Source organism: Salvelinus alpinus, chromosome 29, assembly GCF_045679555.1.
Source record: "Salvelinus alpinus chromosome 29, SLU_Salpinus.1, whole genome shotgun sequence".
Taxonomy (NCBI): domain Eukaryota; kingdom Metazoa; phylum Chordata; class Actinopteri; order Salmoniformes; family Salmonidae; genus Salvelinus; species Salvelinus alpinus.
The window spans coordinates 33,427,950-33,446,933 of NC_092114.1; the positions used below are offsets into that span (position 1 = coordinate 33,427,950).

The window sequence follows — 18,984 nt, forward strand, 5'->3', positions numbered from 1 at the left end:
AATGTATACTTTTGTATAACAATAATTTGAAGTTATTTTACACAGATTTTTGGAGCCAAGAAAGTGAAAGTGACAAAATTGTGCTTTATGTTGCAGCTAGCTGTGTATAACTATTACCTCTTATATATTTTGATATCTGTAGTGACACTCAATAACATCTTTCCAGATGAGGGTTTACTGAAAGTCAATCAAGAAGAAACCACTTTATTTGTAATTATTTGGTATGATGATCATTAGTGACAAAAGTAAAAATAATAATATACAATTATCACAAAAGAGTATGTTAAACAAATAAATGTTGCTTGGTGCAGTGTGTGGAGAATTACAAATAGCCAATTCCACTCCAGCATTAGGCCATACAAACAGGAAACAATAGCATTCTAAAAGATGTCTACAGACAGAATGCCACTAAAACTACCATATCATGTTAAGGTTTAGTCTAGCTTGAACATCATATACTCCAAATCATACTGTTGGTGAGAGCACAAGTGTGATGATTAATATAATTTTCCTGACAGCAATTCAATTCAACATGTGACCACAAGATCAGAAAAGGTGAAACACTTGGAGGAACTTGAAAAACTGTCTTAAAAAATAAGTCTTTAGATCAATAACATAATTTTCCTATTTCAGGTGTCCGCATCCAATAAGAGTCTGATTTCTTCAGCGTATTCACAGCCACTTGTGAGAGAGAAAGAGACAGAGCCAACACTATATTGCTAGTTGAAATTGTTGCACCTCAGATCCTCCAGTCCAGAGCACATTAGAATTATTGTCCCGATAGTCAGGTCCAGAGCCATATCCATCTCAATCTATGGCTCTGGTCCAGGTCAGACAGCCATGAAGACTGAAGTCCCCTGGCCTAGAGAAGGAGTTAGGCTGACCATTGCATGTGTGATGTGTGGGAGCTGCAGGCCTGTTTCAAGTTACCTTCTAAATGGCACCCTATATAGTGCACTATTGTTGACAAGAGCCCTGTGGGACCTGGTCAATACTATAAAGGAATAGGGTGTCATTTCAGACAAACTTTCAGTGTCCTGGGTGTTGGGTGAAATAATCATCTGTTTTGAACACTGGGGGAAGCTCCTGATCATGTTGCTGATGCCTTCTGGGGCTGGCTGGTTTCTGCAGAGATAAATAATATGGTTCATAATTTATATCCACTGAGAGCAATGTATAGGCCAGGAGACCTACCATTTAATACAAAATAAAAAAAAACATTACTAAAGCAATTAAAAAGTTATAAGATAAATCATGAATAGCAGATGATCATAAGGAGATATGAACCAGTATCTGTGTGTAAGAGACCTCTGTAATGGCCAGAAAGCTCCGGTTCAAACTCACATTCACAAGCTCTGCAAGCATTATAATGTCAAAATACGTTCGTTGATCACCATATATGGAGATTAGCTGAGCAACCATTTTCATGTACTAAAGTTACGGCCAGTATTTATAAAAACATTTTTTTTTAAAAGACAAGCAATCGGGAAAAAAATGCCTCTTCGGCACCTTCAAATCAAATTTTATTTGTCATGTGCGACGATAACAACAGGTTATCGTCGCACGTGAAATGCTTACTTACAGGCCCTAACCAACAGTGCAATTTTTAAGTAAAAAAATAGGTATTAGGTGAACAATAGATAAGTAAAGAAATAAAAAACGTAAAAAGACAAAATAACAGTAGCTAGGCTATGTACAGTAGCGAGGCTATATACAGTAGCGAGGCTATACACAGGCACCGGTTAGTCTGGCTAATAGAGGCAATACGTTCATGTAGGTATAGTTAAAGTGACTATGCATATATGATAAACAGAGTAGCAGCAGTGTAAAAGAGAGGTTGGCGGGTGGGGGGTGGCGGGACACAATGCAGATAGTCCGGGGTAGCCAATGTGCTCAGAAAAAAAAAGAAACGTCACTTTTTCAGGATCCTTTCTTTCAAAGATAATTTGTAAAAATCCAAATAACTTCACAGATCTTCATTGTAAAGTGTTTAAACACTGTTTCCAAAGCTTGTTCAATGAACCATAAACAATTAATGAACATGCACCTGTGGAACGGTCGTTAAGACACTAACAGCTTACAGACGGTAGGCAATTAAGGTCACAGTTATGAAAATTTAGGACTGAGAGAGGCTGGACTGAGGGGTTGTAGGCCTGTTGTAAGGCAGGTCCTCACCAGACATCACCGGCAACAACGGCGCGTATGGGCACAAACCCACCATCGCTGGACCAGACATGACTGTAAAAAAGTGCTCTTCACTGACGAGTTGCGGTTTTGTCTCACCAGGGGTGGTGGTCGGATTCGCGTTTATTGTCAAAGGAATGAGCGTTACACCGAGGCCTGTAAATCGAGTACATGTACTCGATTTGGAGGTGGGGGGTCCGTCATGGTCTAGGGCGGTATGTCACAGCATCATCGGACTGAGCTTGTTGTCATTGCAGGCAATCTCAACGCTGTGCATTACAGGGGAGACATCCTCCTCTCTCATGTGGTACCCTTCCTACAGGCACATCCTGACATGACTCTCCAGCATGACAATGCCACCAGCCATACTGCTCGTTCTGTGCATGATTTCCTGCAAGACAGGAATGTCAGTGTTCTGCCATGGCCAGTGAAGAGCCCGGATCTCAATCCCATTGAGCATATCTGGGACCTGTTGGATCGGAGGGTGAGGGCCAGGGTCATTCACCCCAGAAGTGTCCGGGAGCTTGCAGGTGCCTTGGTGGAAGAGTGCGGTAACACATCTCACAGCAAGAACTGGCAAATCTGGTGCAGTCCATGAGGAGGAGATGCACTGCAGTACTTAATGCAGCTGGTGGCCACACAAGATACTGACTGTTACTTTTGATTTTGACCCCCCCTTTGTTCAGGGACACACTATTCAATTTCTGTTAGTCACATGTCTGTGGAACTTGTTCAGTTTATGTCTCAGTTGTTGAATCTTGTTATGTTCATACAAATATTTACACATGTTAAGTTTGCTGAAAATAAACGCAGTTGACAGTGAGAGGACGTTTCTTTTTTGCTGAGTTTATGTACATGAGTGTATAGTTAAAGTGACTATGCATAGATGATAAACAGAGAGTAGCAGCAGTGTAAAAAAAGGGTGGGGGGGTGGACAATGCAAATAGTCCGGGTAGCCATATTATTACCTGTTCAGGAGTCTTATGGCTTGGGGGTAAAAGCTGTTGAGAAGCCTTTTGGTCCTAATCTTGGCGCTCCGGTACCACTTGCCATGTGGTAGCAGAGAGAACAGTCTATGACTGGGGTGGCTGGGGTCTTTGACAATATTTAGGGCCTTCCTCTGACAGCACCTGGTGTAGTGGTCCTGGATGGCAGGCAGCTTAGCCCCAATGATGTACTGGGCCGTACGCACTACCCTCTGTAGTGCCTTGCGGTCGGAGGCCGAGCAGTTGCCGTACCAGGCACTGATGCAACCAGTCAGGATGCTCTCGATGTTGCAGCTGTAGAACCTTTTGAGGATCTGAGGACCCTTGCCAAATCTTTTTTAGTTTCCTGAGGTGGAATAGGCCTTGTCGTGCCCTCTTCATGACTGTCTTGGTCTGTTTGGACCATTCTAGTTGGTTGGTGATGTGGACACCAAGGAACTTGAAGCTCTCAACCTGCTCCACTACAGCCCCGTCGATAATGGGGGTGTGCTCAGTCCTCCTTTTCCTGTAGTCCACAATCATCTCCTTTGTCTTGATTACGTTGAGGGATAGGTTGTTATTCTGGCACCACACAGCTGTCTCATCGTTGTCGGTGATCAGGCCTACCACTGTTGTGTCATCTGTTGTGTCAATTTAATGACGGTGTTGGAGTCGTGCCTGGCCACGCAGTAGTGGGTGAACAGGGAGTACAGGAGGGGACTGAGCACGCACCCAAGAGGGGCTCCAGTGTTGAGGATCAGCGTGGCTGATGTGTTGCTACCTACCCTCACCACCTGGGGGCGGCCCGTCAGGAAGTCAGGATCCAGTTGCAGAGGGAGGTGTTTAGTCCCAGGATCCTTAGTTTAGTGATGAGCTTTGAGGGCACTATGGTGTTGAACGCTGAGCTGTAGTCAATGAATAGCATTCTCACATAGGTGTTTCTTTTGTTCAGGTGGGAAAGGGCAGTGTGGAGTGCAATAGAGATTGCATCATCTGTGGATCTGTTTGGGTGGTATACAAATTGGAGTGGGTCTAGGGTTTCTGGGATAATGGTGTTAATGTGAGCCATTACCAGTCTTTCAAAGCACTTCATGACTACGGACGTGAAGGCAGATTACCTTAGTGTTTTTGGGCACAGGGACTATGGTGGTCTGCTTGAAACATGTTGGTATTACAGACTCAATCAGGGACATGTTGAAAATGTCAGTGAAGACACCTGCCAGTTGGTCAGCACATGCCCGGAGCACACGTCCTGGTAATCCGTCTGGCCCCGCGGCCTTGTGAATGTTGACCTGTGTAAAGGTTTTACTCACGTCGGCTACGGAGAGCGTGATCACACAGTCGTCCGGAACAGCTAATGCTCTCATGCATGCCTCAGGGTTGCTTGCCTCGAAGCGAGCATAGAAGTGATTTAGCTTGTCTGGTAAGCTCGTGTCACTGGGCAGCTCGCGGCTGTGCTTCCCTTTGTAGTTTAAATAGTTTGCAGGCCCTGCCACACAAGACGAGTGTCGGAGCCGGTGTAGTACGATTCAATCTTAGTCCTGTATTGGCGCTTTGCCTGTTTGATGGTTCGTCAGAGGGCATAGCAGGATTTCTTATAAGCTTCCGGGTTAGAGTCCCGCACCTTGAAAGCGGCGGCTCTACCCTTTAGCTCAGTGCGAATGTTGCCAATAATCCATGGTTTCTGGTTGGGGTATGTACGTACAGTCACTGTGGGGATAACGTACTTGATGCACTTATTGATAAAGCCAGTGACTGATGTGGTGTACTCCTCAATGCCATCGGCAGAATCCCGGAACATATTCCAGTCTGTGCTAGCAAAACAGTCCTGCAGTTTAACATCCGCTTCGCCTGACCACTTTTTTATAGACCGAGTCACTGGTGCTTCCTGTTTTATTTTGTGCTTGTATGCAGGAATCAGGATAGAATTGTGGTCAGATTTGCCAAATGGAGGGTGAGGGAGAGCTTTGTATGCGTCTCTGTGTGTGGAGTACAGGTGATCTAGATTTGTTTTCCCTCTGGTTGCGCATTTAACATGCTGATAGAAATTAGGTAAAGCTGATTTAAGTTTCCCTGCATTAAAGTCCCCGGCCACTAGGCGCGCCGCCTCTGGGTGAGTGGGTTCCTGTTTGCTTATTTCCTTATACAGCTGACTGAGTGCGGTCTTAGTGCCAGCATCCGTCTGTGGTGGTAAATAAACAGCCACGACAAATATAGATGAAAACTCTCTTGGCAAATAGTGTGGTCTACAGCTTATCATGAGATACTCTTCTTCAGGCGAGCAAAATCTAGAGACTTCCTTAGATATCGTGCACCAGCTGGTGTTTACAAATATGCACAGACTGCCCCCCCCCGTCTTACCGGAGTGTGCTGTTCTATCTAGCCGGTGCAGCGTATATCCCGCTAGCTGAATATCCATTCAGCCACGATTCGGTGAAACATTAATTTTTTATGTCCCGTTGGTAGGATATTCGTGATCGTACCTCATCTAATTTATTGTCCAATGACAGTAAAGGCAGTCGGCGGATCCTTACGAGGCACCCCGCTCTGTGTCCTCTGTACCTGCGTCTCCTTCTCTTGCCAATGACGGGGATTTTGACCTTGTTGGGTGTCTGAAGTACATCCTGTGCGTCCTGCTTGTTGAAGAGAATCTTAATTTACTCCCGTTACGGCCAGTTGAGCTGTTGTATATTTCCTACCTGTGTGTGGCAGTAATGAGTGGTTGGATGTGCCGAATAGGCATTTTTTCAGTTGCTTGTACATTTTTATTTAGACCTTTTTTGGACTTACATACCAGCCGTAACGGGAGCAAATTAAGATAGTAGTTGCTCAGCGAAACTCCATATTTGGTGATCAACAAATGTATTTTGACATAACACTTGCAGAGCTGGTAAATGGGAGTTTGAATCTGAGCTTGCTGGGCATTAGAGAGGTCTCTAACGCACAGATACTGGTTCAGGGGCAAAGGAGGTTGGTAGCACCTTAATTTGGGAGGACGGGTTCGTGATAATGGCTGGAACGGAATAGTGGAATGGTATCAAATACATGGTTTCCATGTGTTTGATGCCATTCCATTCACTCAGTTTCAGCCATTATTATGAGCCGCCCTCCCCTCAGCAGCCTCCTGTGTTCAGGGGAGATGGTGATTAAGTATAGGAATACAGATTTCACACTTCAAATAGAAAATGCCTTAATTGACTGAGATGCAGATTGATTGGTTGGTTGATTAAATCCTCACATTTAGAAAGCCTGGGACATTCATGGTGCGGAACATCTTTCTGAAGGCGCCCGGCAGGGTTCCTTGTTCCCTCTCTGCCTGAGTGACCTGTTCCTCCATGACATTCACGTTGGCACCTACAATCTTCACAAATGCCTAGACACAACACCAGGGAACAGGGTCAGATACAGTACTACCATATCAGTGTCCCAAATATAGTACATAGGGTGCCATTTGGCACACAGATCATGTCATGTCAATGAAAACATCCTGGTCGTTATCAATTACATGAATTAAATCACACTTACATCCAACTTGTCAATCTTTCTGTATATTTGTCTCATCTCTTCTGATTTTCTATGTATTTGAGGTAAGTTCTCGTTGACAATCTGTGATGTGTCGTTGCGGATCTATAACCAGAGGAAGAAAAGTTATTAATTTCTCACCCACTTTCACAGACGAGGACATGAACAGCACATACAGGGTTAGGCAAAAATGACAAAATACAATTACAAAATACCATAAAGACCAATGTGTCAAAATAAACTACAAAATACTTGTAACTTGAAATGTATTTAATTAATAAAATACATGTATTTTAAAATACAGAAATACATTTGCAAGTAGCTGGCCCGAACAGCTACAACATTCCCAGTAACGGTTACAGAAACATTAAATCAATTTTAATTGGTCACATATACATGGTTAGATGTTATTGCGAGTGTAGCGAAATGCTTGTAACTTTTTACTTGCTATAACTGTGATATGTTGTAATTTATCTCCCTTAGTTGAATGCACTGACTAAGTCACTCTGGATAAGAGTGTCTGCTAAATGATAAATGTATATATGAAAATGAACACCAAAATGAACTGCAAAGCACACTGGATACTATTGGCTCATTAGAATAATAATCAGCATGCTTTGCAATTGTACATTTCTATATCTACAATTATATTTCGTTAATTTAGCAGATGCTCTTATCACACCATAGTTCCATCAGACACCAATGCAGGGTGAGAAGGGGCCACACAATTGTGAACGGCTATAAAAATAAATGGTATACTTTGAAAAGTATTATTGTATTTTGAAAATACAAATTACAGCTCTCAAAAGTATCTTCTTAAAAAATCCATTGGCATGTAGTTCAGCCCAGTGTAATACAAATTACACAGAAGTAATTGAAATGCATAACGTTATTTCACATACATTTAACAGAAATACTGCACATCTCTTAACACGTACCATGTCAAGCATTCCTACAAATTCATCCACCCTAGTCAGCATTTCCTCCAGACTTTTCTCCAAACACAGGATCTGGGGTATGGAAAGGACATGGTTATAACCACAGTCAAGTGACATTTAACTTGGTTCACGCGTATCCAGTTATAGCTAGCATGTTGCTATATTGCACCTCGGCATAGATAGGATGCTGTATTTTACCTCGATCGGAAAGGTTGATAAATTCTAACCTCATCTCCAGCAGTAGCTCTGATGTAGGAGGAGTAACTGAGAGCAGTGTGTTTCAGGATCTCATCCTCCTGGTTGTGGTCTGGGTCGAGCTCCGCGGAGTTGAAGCTCGGACTCTGCGAGACTGCTGCGCCGAAGCTGGGGCTTTGCGACACGGTGCCACTGCTTAGGGCCTCGCTCAACATGGATAAACTGCTCGCACTCTGCGACACGAAGCCACTGTCTCGACTCACCTCGGCACTGGACTCCTCCAGCGGGGAGAGAAAACCTACCCTATTTTCCATCCTAGGCTCCATCTCTGTCGAGTTTCCTGATGTCGCTTTCTGCTACAGTATTATGATTGTCAGATGATTAAATCACGTCGTTGAAACTGTGGATGGCGGCTTACAAGGGTCAAGTAGAACTAAGCGAAAAGGCGCAATTTTAAAATCAGGGCCGTTTCTCCCTCAAATTGACCGCTGAACTAGGTCTGATAAATGTTTCTAATGGAGATTTTGAGTTATCACACAGGAAACGTTCATTTTCTTTCTATATCAGGCAACTGCAACAATGTTCTACAATATGAAAAACAGGAAAGCAAGTGCATTTAAAACCTTTATTTCCAAAAATTCTCTCCCCAAAAAATGACAAAACAGTAAGAAAATAATATGAACACAATATTCACAATACATTTCAAATTAATTGCATAAAGGGTTTGAATTTCAATTGTGGGAATTAGTTGACGTGATACTTACAGTTTACTACGTTGAAAGAGCAACTAGGCCTACAAAATAATGATTGAGCAATTACAGATCAAGCCCTAATATCCATTCAACTATTGTTTACATTTGAGTGCTCAGTACATATCTGGGCTAAAATGAATTAAAAAAGGCACCAAGTGTTTTACAAACCTTTTCTCCAATGTATGTGTGGAGAATGTATTGAAATATATGTACATCATCATAACATAGAATAAAAACAGTAGAGTTTACATGATATGCAGAAATATTCCCAATCATAATTATCCTCGTACCATTATACCTAATGGAATCACTTGTTCATAGGTCATCGTTTTTCCTTGTAAAAATCTATTATAAAATCCTTATGTACATTAAAAAGATAGTAAAAAACAATACATTATTCCAGAAAAAAATCTAGACGTTTCTGTAATAAATATAAAACCTGTAATATTTCTTAGGTGTGAATGTGGGCCCACACTGAGTCGATGGTACTACCAGGAGGGGGCAGTGACCAATACATTATAGCACTACTCAACAGGGTTAAACTGACTGTCCATAGTGAAGAAATGCAGAGAATAACCTCAATATGCTCAGAAGACCACATTGTCAAGGTAACCGGAGCAGCCTTTGGTGAGAGGAAAAGGAAAGAGCAACAAAAATGACATGTTTGTGAACCAAAATGGGGTGATAATCCTATGTTAATCCTGGGAGTACTAACATGGCGATTTAAAGAGTTGAAACAACAAGACTGTTTAACAAAAAATGTGCAAACCTTGACAGCTTAAAAGCTTTGAACTAAAATGTGAATAATGGTGAGAAGAATCCCATACAAAAATCAAACCACAGATTGATGGCTTAGTGTCCCACATAATCCATATACTTCAAAGTTGACCATATCATGGATGGATGGATGGATGGATTGTGCTTGTAAACGAAAGTACCACTGGATCCGAACATGGATCTCAATGTGTGTGCCCAATAGTGTAGGAAAGTGAATGAGAGGTTAAGCAGACGCAAATTCAGGTGTTATCACCTTCACACTCCAGCAGTCCTGCCTGGTGTAACAGGGTTCACATCCCCCTCCCTGGTGTAACAGGGCTCACATCCCCCTCCCTGTCATAACAGGGTTCACATCCCCCTCCCTGTCGTAACAGGGTTCACATCCCCCTCCCTGTCGTAACAGGGCTCACATCCCCCTCCCTGTCGTAACAGGGCTCACATCCCCCTCCCTGTCGTAACAGGGCTCACATCCCCCTCCCTGTCGTAACAGGGCTCACATCCCCCTCCCTGTCGTAACAGGGCTCACATCCCCCTCCCTGTCGTAACAGGGTTCACATCCCCCTCCCTGGTGTAACAGGGTTCACATCCCCCTCCCTGGTGTAACAGGGTTCACATCCCCCTCCCTGGTGTAACAGGGTTCACATCCCCCTCCCTGGTGTAACAGGGTTCACATCCCCCTCCCTGGTGTAACAGGGTTCACATCCCCCTCTGTCGTAACAGGGTTCACATCCCCCTCCCTGGTGTAACAGGGTTCACATCCCCCTCCCTGGTGTAACAGGGTTCACATCCCCCTCCCTGGTGTAACAGGGTTCACAGCTGAGCCGAGGTGTCTTGAGTAAACAGTAAAGATAGGAGCTTCACAAACAGAACTGGTGGAGTAGAGGAAACAGGATATAGACTAGGCCCATATTCAGTGTAGGAAGTATTCCTTGATAGCGGTTCAAAACGTACCAGGTATAAATGACTGCTGGTAAGGGAAGTAAGAGTTTTAGTACATGTGATGATCCAACACTTTCTCATTAAAGCTTAGAATAATTTATTGGAATAGATACAGATGATTGATGAGAATCTTCCAGTTAAAATACAGAGATAGAGGATCAGTACAGACAGGCAGCATTTTACATACACATAATTGTTCTTAAAAACAAAAGCTCAGGGTTGGTCCCAAAAAGAAGATGGCAATTCAGATTAAAAGTGGTCACTAAAGGATAGCAGGTGAATCCCATCAGGACATTTACAAGACATAGAACACTTTCAAACAATACAGAATAAACTCTCCTTGTTTCCTGGATTATTTGTCTTAGAAAAATGTTAAAGAAATTAGGAGGAGGTTTGAGGAACAATATTCATTCTCATGGTGGATATACCGGGCAGGGGAGGCTCCAGCTCACATCCAAGTGTGTGTGTCTGTGTTATAAAAGTGTAGTTGTGTGTATTATAGGGTGATGACGGTGCCATCCTCTTCCACCCCTCCCCGGGGCAGGGCCAGGCTGTGTCGAGGGTCCGTCCTCATGGTGCTGAGGATTTTGTGGAGGCTGCCGTTGCTCTCCCGGAGGGCTGGGTTGCTGCTGTGGTGCTGGGAATGGTGGTGCTGGAGGGTGTGGGGCTGGTACTGTGGGTGCTGTAGGTTCAGGTCCCTGTGCAGCATATAGCTGAGGCTGCCGTGGTGGGAGAGGCCGTTGAGGCTGGGCTGGGAGTGGAAGGAGGGTTGGGAGTGGAAGGAGGCGGTGGAAACCACAGAGAGCGGTCGGGTAGGGGGGCTGGGGTGTTCCACGGGTGCTGGGGGAGGGGCTTGGGTGTGGGAGCGTGATGTTGATGCCACAGACGCCACTGATGTGTTGGAGCGCCGCGACGGCCGCTTGAGGCTGCTCTCGATGACGATGTCTGACTCCTCGTCGCTCTCCAGCTCGTCGGCGTAGCCGTGGGCACCGGTCGCCATGGCTGTGGTGGACAGGCTGGGGTAGCCGGTGGAACCGCTGCTGTCTGACGACTGACCGGAGCTGCCGGAGATCCGGCTGGCTCGCACCACGTTGTTCCGCTGGTTCACCGGCTTCACTGTGACAATCAGGTTGTGGCTGTTGGCGATCATCATGTCAGTCACCTGGTCCAGTGTCTTCCCAGTCACCTCAATGCCGTTGACCTCCAGGACCTCGTCGTTAACAGCCAGCAGGCCCGTGCTCTCAGCCAGGCCCCCAGGCACCATGCGGGAGATGAAGATCCCAGGAACCTTCTCCAGGCCATGTGGTGTCACCCGTACGCTGGTCCCGTCCCGGATGTAGAACCCCAGGGGTTTGTCGGAGCCGTGACGGTAGAGACGAACGCGGCGGTGGGACTCCGGCAAGATGTCCACATCGATGATGGAGGAGACTGGCCGGAAGTCCTGCGGCATTCCGATGCGGATGTGAGGTCGCTTCCTGTTGACGTCGTTCCTCAGCGCCACCACAGCCTTCTTCTTCCGGGTCAGAGAGTGGGTCCCGTAGCTGCTGTAGTCGACCTCCTCTGAAACACATAACATGAGAAATAGAACTGTTTAGAACCTTTTCTGAAACCCAGAACAGAACTGATAAGAACTGAAAACACAGAACATAACTGATTAGAACTGAAATATAGAACTGAAACACAGAACAGGAGAAACAGAACTGCTTAGAATCTCCTCTAAAACACAGAAAATATAGAACCCATTAAGACTTTCTCTGGAAGACAGGAGAAAACTGCTTAGAACCTTGTCTGAAACACGGAACAGAACTGCTTAGCTCTCAGGAACACTACATTTAACTGGAAGCATATGAGCCTCAAATGGTGAGCAGATGTTGCCTTTGAAAGAACACATCATACATAAGGTTTTATTTGCAGCAAGACATTTATGCAGCTCTCATTACCATACACATAAACAGGCCTTAGTTCAACCTCCTCTAACTCTACCCTTGGGTAAAACAAGTTTACCAGTCCCACTCTAAAGAAACACCCACACAAGGAGTTGAGCACAATGGGAAGTTTCTCATTAAAACCCTTCAGTTTGTTTACGGTGAAATCCTTTCCCTCCACTCCAGAACAAAGATTTAACTGGGCTGAACCTGTTGTACTCTGGGCCATAGAGAAAGCCTGATTGGTGCTGTGCTGGTCTGGTGTAGCTCTGCAGTCAGTGGGGTGGAACACAGAGCCATAGGAGGAACAATTGTAATCAAACCAAACACCAGGATGGGATTACAGTTGGAATACCAATCATTCTGATCTTCAGTTATACACAACACAGTCTGCAAGCAAGTGTGATAATGCAAAACTATTTTAAAAGATTGAAAAAATAAAAATGTATTTAAACCAACCCAATATGTCAAGGCTGTATACCGGGGTATTTGGTTTTTCAATACCATTGAAACGATTTAAAGTTTTTCAATAAATAAATAAATATTTATAGCTGCTTTTTAAGTTAATACCTGCAGTCAACTTGTGCAATACATTCAGAGATCATTTCACCCGTCACATTATTTTACATTAGAAAGCTTACAGTATTTTCCAAGAACAGTTGCGCCAGTCACGTGTTTGTTTGTAAATAGCACAACGGGAGAAAGTGGGAGCTGTTGCGCGGCACACGAGGTGATGCATTTACACTTGTATGCAATTCACTACCTAAGGTTTGGTATGAGACATCTTAGAAATGACCTTCTGACATGTTGGCGCAGTCAAAGAGCTCTGGATGAGTTCTGTACAGCTGCCATATTCTCCTTGTACTTCCTACTAGTGTTTTTTCCCCTCTGTACTCCTCTGCTCCTTCCTTCAGAAAAGCATGCATCACAACTTTGTTCATTTGTACAATCTCTCGTTCACTTTCGCTTTTAAAATGTCCACACCCACCGGAAATTACATTTGGTTAGCTATTAGCTATGCTTCAATAACTTAACGAGCTGGATTTATTTAATTTGTTCGTTTTCGCTCGTTAGCATATAGCTAATAATGTGATTTGAGCCACAACCAGGGATGAAGTTTGTCTGTACAGGAACTAGAGGTCCTACTAGGGGGGATGGAACGACACACAAACACACACCTGCCACTTCCATGGCACAATGGGCCACGAGTCATAGTCCCTACTGGGGTGGACCCCTGCCTGGGAACTCGGTGTATGGGTGTGTGTAACAATATAGCATATGGATGTTGGATAACCATATAGTCACATGGTATGGATGTGTTCCCTCTGCTGGAAAAGTGTGCCACTTCCTATGCTAAAGTCTTTTTTGGGGCCAATTCTCTCTGTGCTAATAGTTTCCGTGGGAATGTGTAGCAGCACCGCAGTGGGAGTGTTTTATGCACTACTGTACTGAACCATAATTCCCAGGCAGACTCTGTCGACTAATGACTTTCCCCACTCATGAAGGAAGCTAATGACAGGACACAACACACCGTTTTAATAATGCTGTTCTGAAAGCAAACTGCTGCACTCCTTGCTACAGATACAGAGGGCCACAGCTATCGAAGGTACGGAACCACAAGCCACAGAACCCAGTCTGGCCAGCTCTACTGTTGATTTTCACATAGAACCCACACTGCCAGCTCCAGCCCTGCACAACCAGTCAGAGAGAGGCTGGAAAATACCTGTAGACACCTGTTCCTGTTTCAATGCTGCTTTCAACTGTTGTATTTATGAATGCTTCCCAAAGCTCCTGAATATCAAAGTATGGTGCAGAAGTTATTCTTAGTTGTGGATCGAGGTAGCATGGAGCTTGATCATTTAGATTGAAGCCAGACAGGATTTTATTATGGGGAGGAATGTATGCCACAAGTGCAAGTCTGCTGATGGGAAACACATTGAGGCTGCACTGAGCCATCTCATTACCAAGGTGGACTGGTCTACCAACATGTCCCTTCCGTTCCAAAATCATTGGCACACCTCGCCCCTGGGCAGGCCTGTGTCCCAGGCATACCTCATGCGACACGCTCTGATGGAACTACATTCCCCCGGTAAGGAAACCCTTTGACCCAGACCGCCCCAGGATCTAATATTCCTAAAAAGAGAGATCTATTCCCAATAACAAGAGAAGTTGGCAGCTGATCTATTGGGATCTGAGTCCTGGCACTAGAACCAGGATTTATATGAGGACGTTATTCTGTCAGCTTGCCTCCTGGCTGGCTGGCCCCACAACCAGCCGGCTGGAGTTTCCATCCCAGGACTGCATGCCGTGGTAGAGGCCAGTTTGGACCAGACAACACCTGACCAGACCAGGGACTGCCTGTTGTGCCAAGAGTGGATCAAAACAGGATTCTTTCCCCTTGACTAGGCCCAGTACTGTCTGACTGGCATGGAGAGAGACAGGCAGAGGATGCTGGGCTTGTGGTCTCAGTCTGTGTTTCATCTGCCCAACGTGCCCAGTCACGCAGGCTGCCGTAACAACTCCTGACAAGAATAATCCCGCTGCACTGAGGCATGATGGGAAAGCAAACGTGAACTCATTGATCAAAGGCTCGCCGGTCGTTACCAGACATCAGAACTAACTGACTCCCAATGTCCTTTCCGAACTAACAGAACGTTGAGGGTCAAAAAAGAGCTGATGAACATTCTAAGAAACACACGAGACAGACAGAGAGACAGAGAGAGAGCAAGAAACGGGTGGCGTCTCACCAAGTTCCAGGACGGATGAACAGACTGCTGACTGGAATGGAAAGACAATTTGTTTCAAACCCAAATACTTGGAGGGTAAGATGGAAGGAGAATAAGCCCAGTAATGTGAGAGCTGCAGCCCTGTTGGATGAAATGGAATGATCAGAGCATGATGATGTGGCTTCTAGAGCTTCGGGGTAAAAGGAATTTAGAAAAAGTCTGAATGCTTCTAGAGTCAATAAACTTCAGCTCGATGTTGACCGACACAGCACAAAACATGTAATAATGGTACTAATGCTGAGTGAAGAGAACACAGCTGAATAGTTGGGCATGGAACTGAAAAAAATGACATGAACATCTTCCTCATGAGAACTAGTCTGAAAACAAACTGGGAGGCATCTGAATTGGCATCCCCATAGGCTCTGGTCAAAAGTAGTGAACTATGTAGGGAATAAGGTGCCCTTTCAGATGGAGTCACAGTGAATGAAGTGCGCAGGTACAACAAAATTACAGCCTCAACGAAGCCGTGTGATGCTGGCCAGTCACCTGACTCTCCCATCCCAGCACAGTTCAGGGTTTGGGGGTGAAAAGTAAAGTGCCTACATTCCTCTGTGTGTAAGAGGGCCGAGAAGGCCCTCCACCCACGATCTGGTCAGACTGCAGGCTGGCTCTGGAGTTTCACCAGTCAGGAATGTGGCGCTTGATGGATATGGAGATATCTCTGGACAGGTTTAACTCAGTGTCTGTAGCTACTCTAGCTACTTTAGCCTTGCCTGTCTGTCAGCTAGTCCTAATCCTCCATCCTCTCTATAGGGTGGGCTGAATCCCAAATGGCACCCTATTCCCTACATTTCTCTCCTCTTGTTAACTGGACCTGTGAAAAAGAGCCTCCTTTCAAGTCCTACTGGGTTTTTACTAAGTGCAATAAAAGCAGGAATCTAAAGAGTTTTATGACCAGTCATTAGGCCTCCCAATGTGCTTTGATCTGAAACATCTTGTAGTAAGTTTAGTACTGAATGTATGTATTCACCAGCAAGGTGAATGTAGCCTACTGGGCAGCACAAAGCACAATGAAAAACACTAAGTAGAAAACAGTTTCCATTTGAGCCACTACTTTTAAGCCCATTTTTTTCAGTTCAGATCTAGGAACAGTGCTTATTGTGTGATGTAGTGTTGTTGACATGTGATAATAAAGACTGGTACAGACTAGTACAGATGACACAAAGACTGGTTTATAAATGGGAACATGCTACACCTCTGACAAACCAATCATTAGCCTGGCTTTACAGAACATTAATAAACACCAAACACTAGCTTTACAGAACATTAATACACACCAAATACTAGCTTTACAGAACATTAATAAACACCAAACACTAGCTTTACAGAACATTAATAAACACCAAACACTAGCTTTACAGAACATTAATAAACACCAAACACTAGCTTTACAGAACATTAATAAGAAACACCTTTGCTGCAACATAAATCACAAGTTGACTTGTTCTGTTGCGTAATCTGTTTAGTAATTAGTCTGACGTAAGACTAACGATCTGAGCTGGGGGTTAGTTGGTATTTGTGATAGACGACAACATGTGGCATGTCACACCTACATTATGCAAAAGTTATGATGCAGAGATTTTTGGGACTCTCAGCACCTATGTTCCCCATGTGTAATGTAGTCCTCTAGGATGTCCTCTGTTCACCAGGTATACTGTAGTCCTCTAGGATCTCCTCTGTTCACCATGTGTAATGTAGTCCTCTAGGATGTCCTCTGTTCACCAGGTATACTGTAGTCCTCTAGGATCTCCTCTGTTCACCATGTGTAATGTAGTCCTCTAGGATCTCCTCTGTTCCCCTGTAATGTAGTCCTCTAGGATGTCCTCTGTTCACCAGGTATACTGTAGTCCTCTAGGATCTCCTCTGTTCACCAGGTATACTGTAGTCCTCTAGGATGTCCTCTGTTCACCAGGTATACTGTAGTCCTCTAGGATGTCCTCTGTTCCCCATGTGTAATGTAGTCCTCTAGGATGTCCTCTGTTCACCAGGTATACTGTAGTCCTCTAGGATCTCCTCTGTTCACCATGTGTAATGTAGTCCTCTAGGATGTCCTCTGTTCACCAGATATACTGTAGTCCTCTAGGATGTCCTCTGTTCACCAGGTATACTGTAGTCCTCTAGGATGTCCTCTGTTCACCATGTGTAATGTAGTCCTCTAGGATGTCCTCTGTTCGCCATGTGTAATGTAGTCCTCTAGGATGTCCTCTGTTCACCATGTGTAATGTAGTCCTCTAGGATGTCCTCTGTTCACCATGTGTAATGTAGTCCTCTAGGATCTCCTCTGTTCACCAGGTATACTGTAGTCCTCTAGGATCTCCTCTGTTCCCCATGTATACTGTAGTCCTCTAGGATGTCCTCTGTTCCCCATGTATACTGTAGTCCTCTAGGATGTCCTCTGTTCCCCATGTATACTGTAGTCCTCTAGGATGTCCTCTGTTCACCAGGTATACTGTAGTCCTCTAGGATCTCCTCTGTTCACCAGGTATACTGTAGTCCTCTAGGATCTCCTCTGTTCACCAGGTATACTGTAGTCCTCTAGGATCTCCTCTGTTCACCAGGTATACTGTAGTCCTCTAGGATCTCCTCTGTTCACCAGGTATACTGTAGTCCTCTAGGATCTCCTATGTTCCCCTATGTGTAATGTAGTCCTCTAGGATCTCCTCTGTTCACCATGTATACTGTAGTCCTCTAGGATCTCCTCTGTTCACCAGGTATACTGTAGTCCTCTAGGATCTCCTCTGTTCCCCTATGTGTAATGTAGTCCTCTAGGATCTCCTCTGTTCACCATGTGTAATGTAGTCCTCTAGGATCTCCTCTGTTCCCCATGTGTAATGTAGTCCTCTAGGATCTCCTCTGTTCACCATGTGTAATGTAGTCCTCTAGGATGTCCTCTGTTCACCAGGTATACTGTAGTCCTCTAGGATCTCCTCTGTTCACCATGTGTAATGTAGTCCTCTAGGATGTCCTCTGTTCACCAGGTATACTGTAGTCCTCTAGGATGTCCTCTGTTCACCATGTGTAATGTAGTCCTCTAGGATCTCCTCTGTTCACCAGGTATACTGTAGTCCTCTAGGATCTCCTCTGTTCCCCTGTAATGTAGTCCTCTAGGATGTCCTCTGTTCACCAGGTATACTGTAGTCCTCTAGGATCTCCTCTGTTCACCATGTGTAGCCTACGGGATCCAGACCCTGAATGTTCCTTCAGTTTGAGTTAAATACTTAACAGAGACTCGTCAGAACTATGTTGGACAGCCAGCAGCAGCCACACAAGAACAGAACAGACCATCAGGTTTCTGTCAGGCTGGTGTGGGAGGTCGGAGGTTAGAGTTCACGGAGAAAGGGTGAGAACATCCTTCCTCCAGGCCAGGCTTGGGTTAGGGTTAAGGTTGGCAACTGGGTGTGACCCCTGGAAGAAATGTTAGTATTTAGATGGGACCTTGCTACAGACCCCTGCTAGGCCTGAACAGCCAGCTCACTGAGGAACACATGACCCCAAAGATCAAGAGCCTCCTCTAAAAACAGCATGGGTAACCACTACTCCGGCTGTACTCCGGCTACTGCAAAGACTGCTCACGCAACACAGCTAGGCTATCGATCTGCCAGAGAGACAATACAAGGGGTCTTTCTTACACCACCACAGGAATAAAGTGGCTACACAGTGACTAACTGCACTTACTGCCAGTACAGACCAGAAACACCACAGAGCATGTATAGAGGGTATAGAGGGCACGGCACACCGCTGCCTTTCCCGTTATGTCCCTGGCTGCTGTGGTTAGCCTGGGCCTGGTCAGAGATTACTGGACAAATCCCCCATCCACATCTCCAGAAAGCACAACACCAGCCACCAGAGGTTGTGCATCACCTGCAGGGAGAGGGCCAGTTAGAGGTTCTAAAACCTGTGTGATCACATCTGTCCGTACCGCATCAGGAAGGTCTGAGTTGCAGCAGAGGACATGCCTGATTCCTCTAACACTAACATGGAAAAAGGGAATCACCTAGAAT

General features: G+C 45.0%; 2 protein-coding genes across 2 annotated transcripts in view; both read right to left on the reverse strand.

The window, feature by feature from the left end:
* Positions 1–188: 188 nt before the first annotated feature.
* bloc1s4 (biogenesis of lysosomal organelles complex-1, subunit 4, cappuccino) lies at positions 189–8,308 on the reverse strand. The gene is made up of 5 exons (XM_071373709.1): positions 7,837–8,308; positions 7,610–7,681; positions 6,675–6,776; positions 6,388–6,522; positions 189–1,125 (listed from the first exon to the last, which is right to left on the reverse strand). The coding sequence occupies exons 1-5, from the start codon at positions 8,128–8,130 to the stop codon at positions 1,030–1,032; spliced, it is 699 nt and encodes a 232-aa protein (XP_071229810.1). The 5' UTR covers positions 8,131–8,308; the 3' UTR covers positions 189–1,029.
* Positions 8,309–10,352: 2,044 nt separating this feature from the next.
* The window catches only part of LOC139558537 (partitioning defective 6 homolog gamma-like), a 39,777-nt gene continuing 31,145 nt past the window's right edge, over positions 10,353–18,984 (reverse strand). Inside the window, exon 3 of the mRNA XM_071373710.1 lies at positions 10,353–11,832. Within this exon, the coding sequence (XP_071229811.1) occupies positions 10,769–11,832 (1,064 nt within the window). The 3' untranslated portion in view covers positions 10,353–10,768. The remainder of the gene's footprint in view (positions 11,833–18,984) is intronic.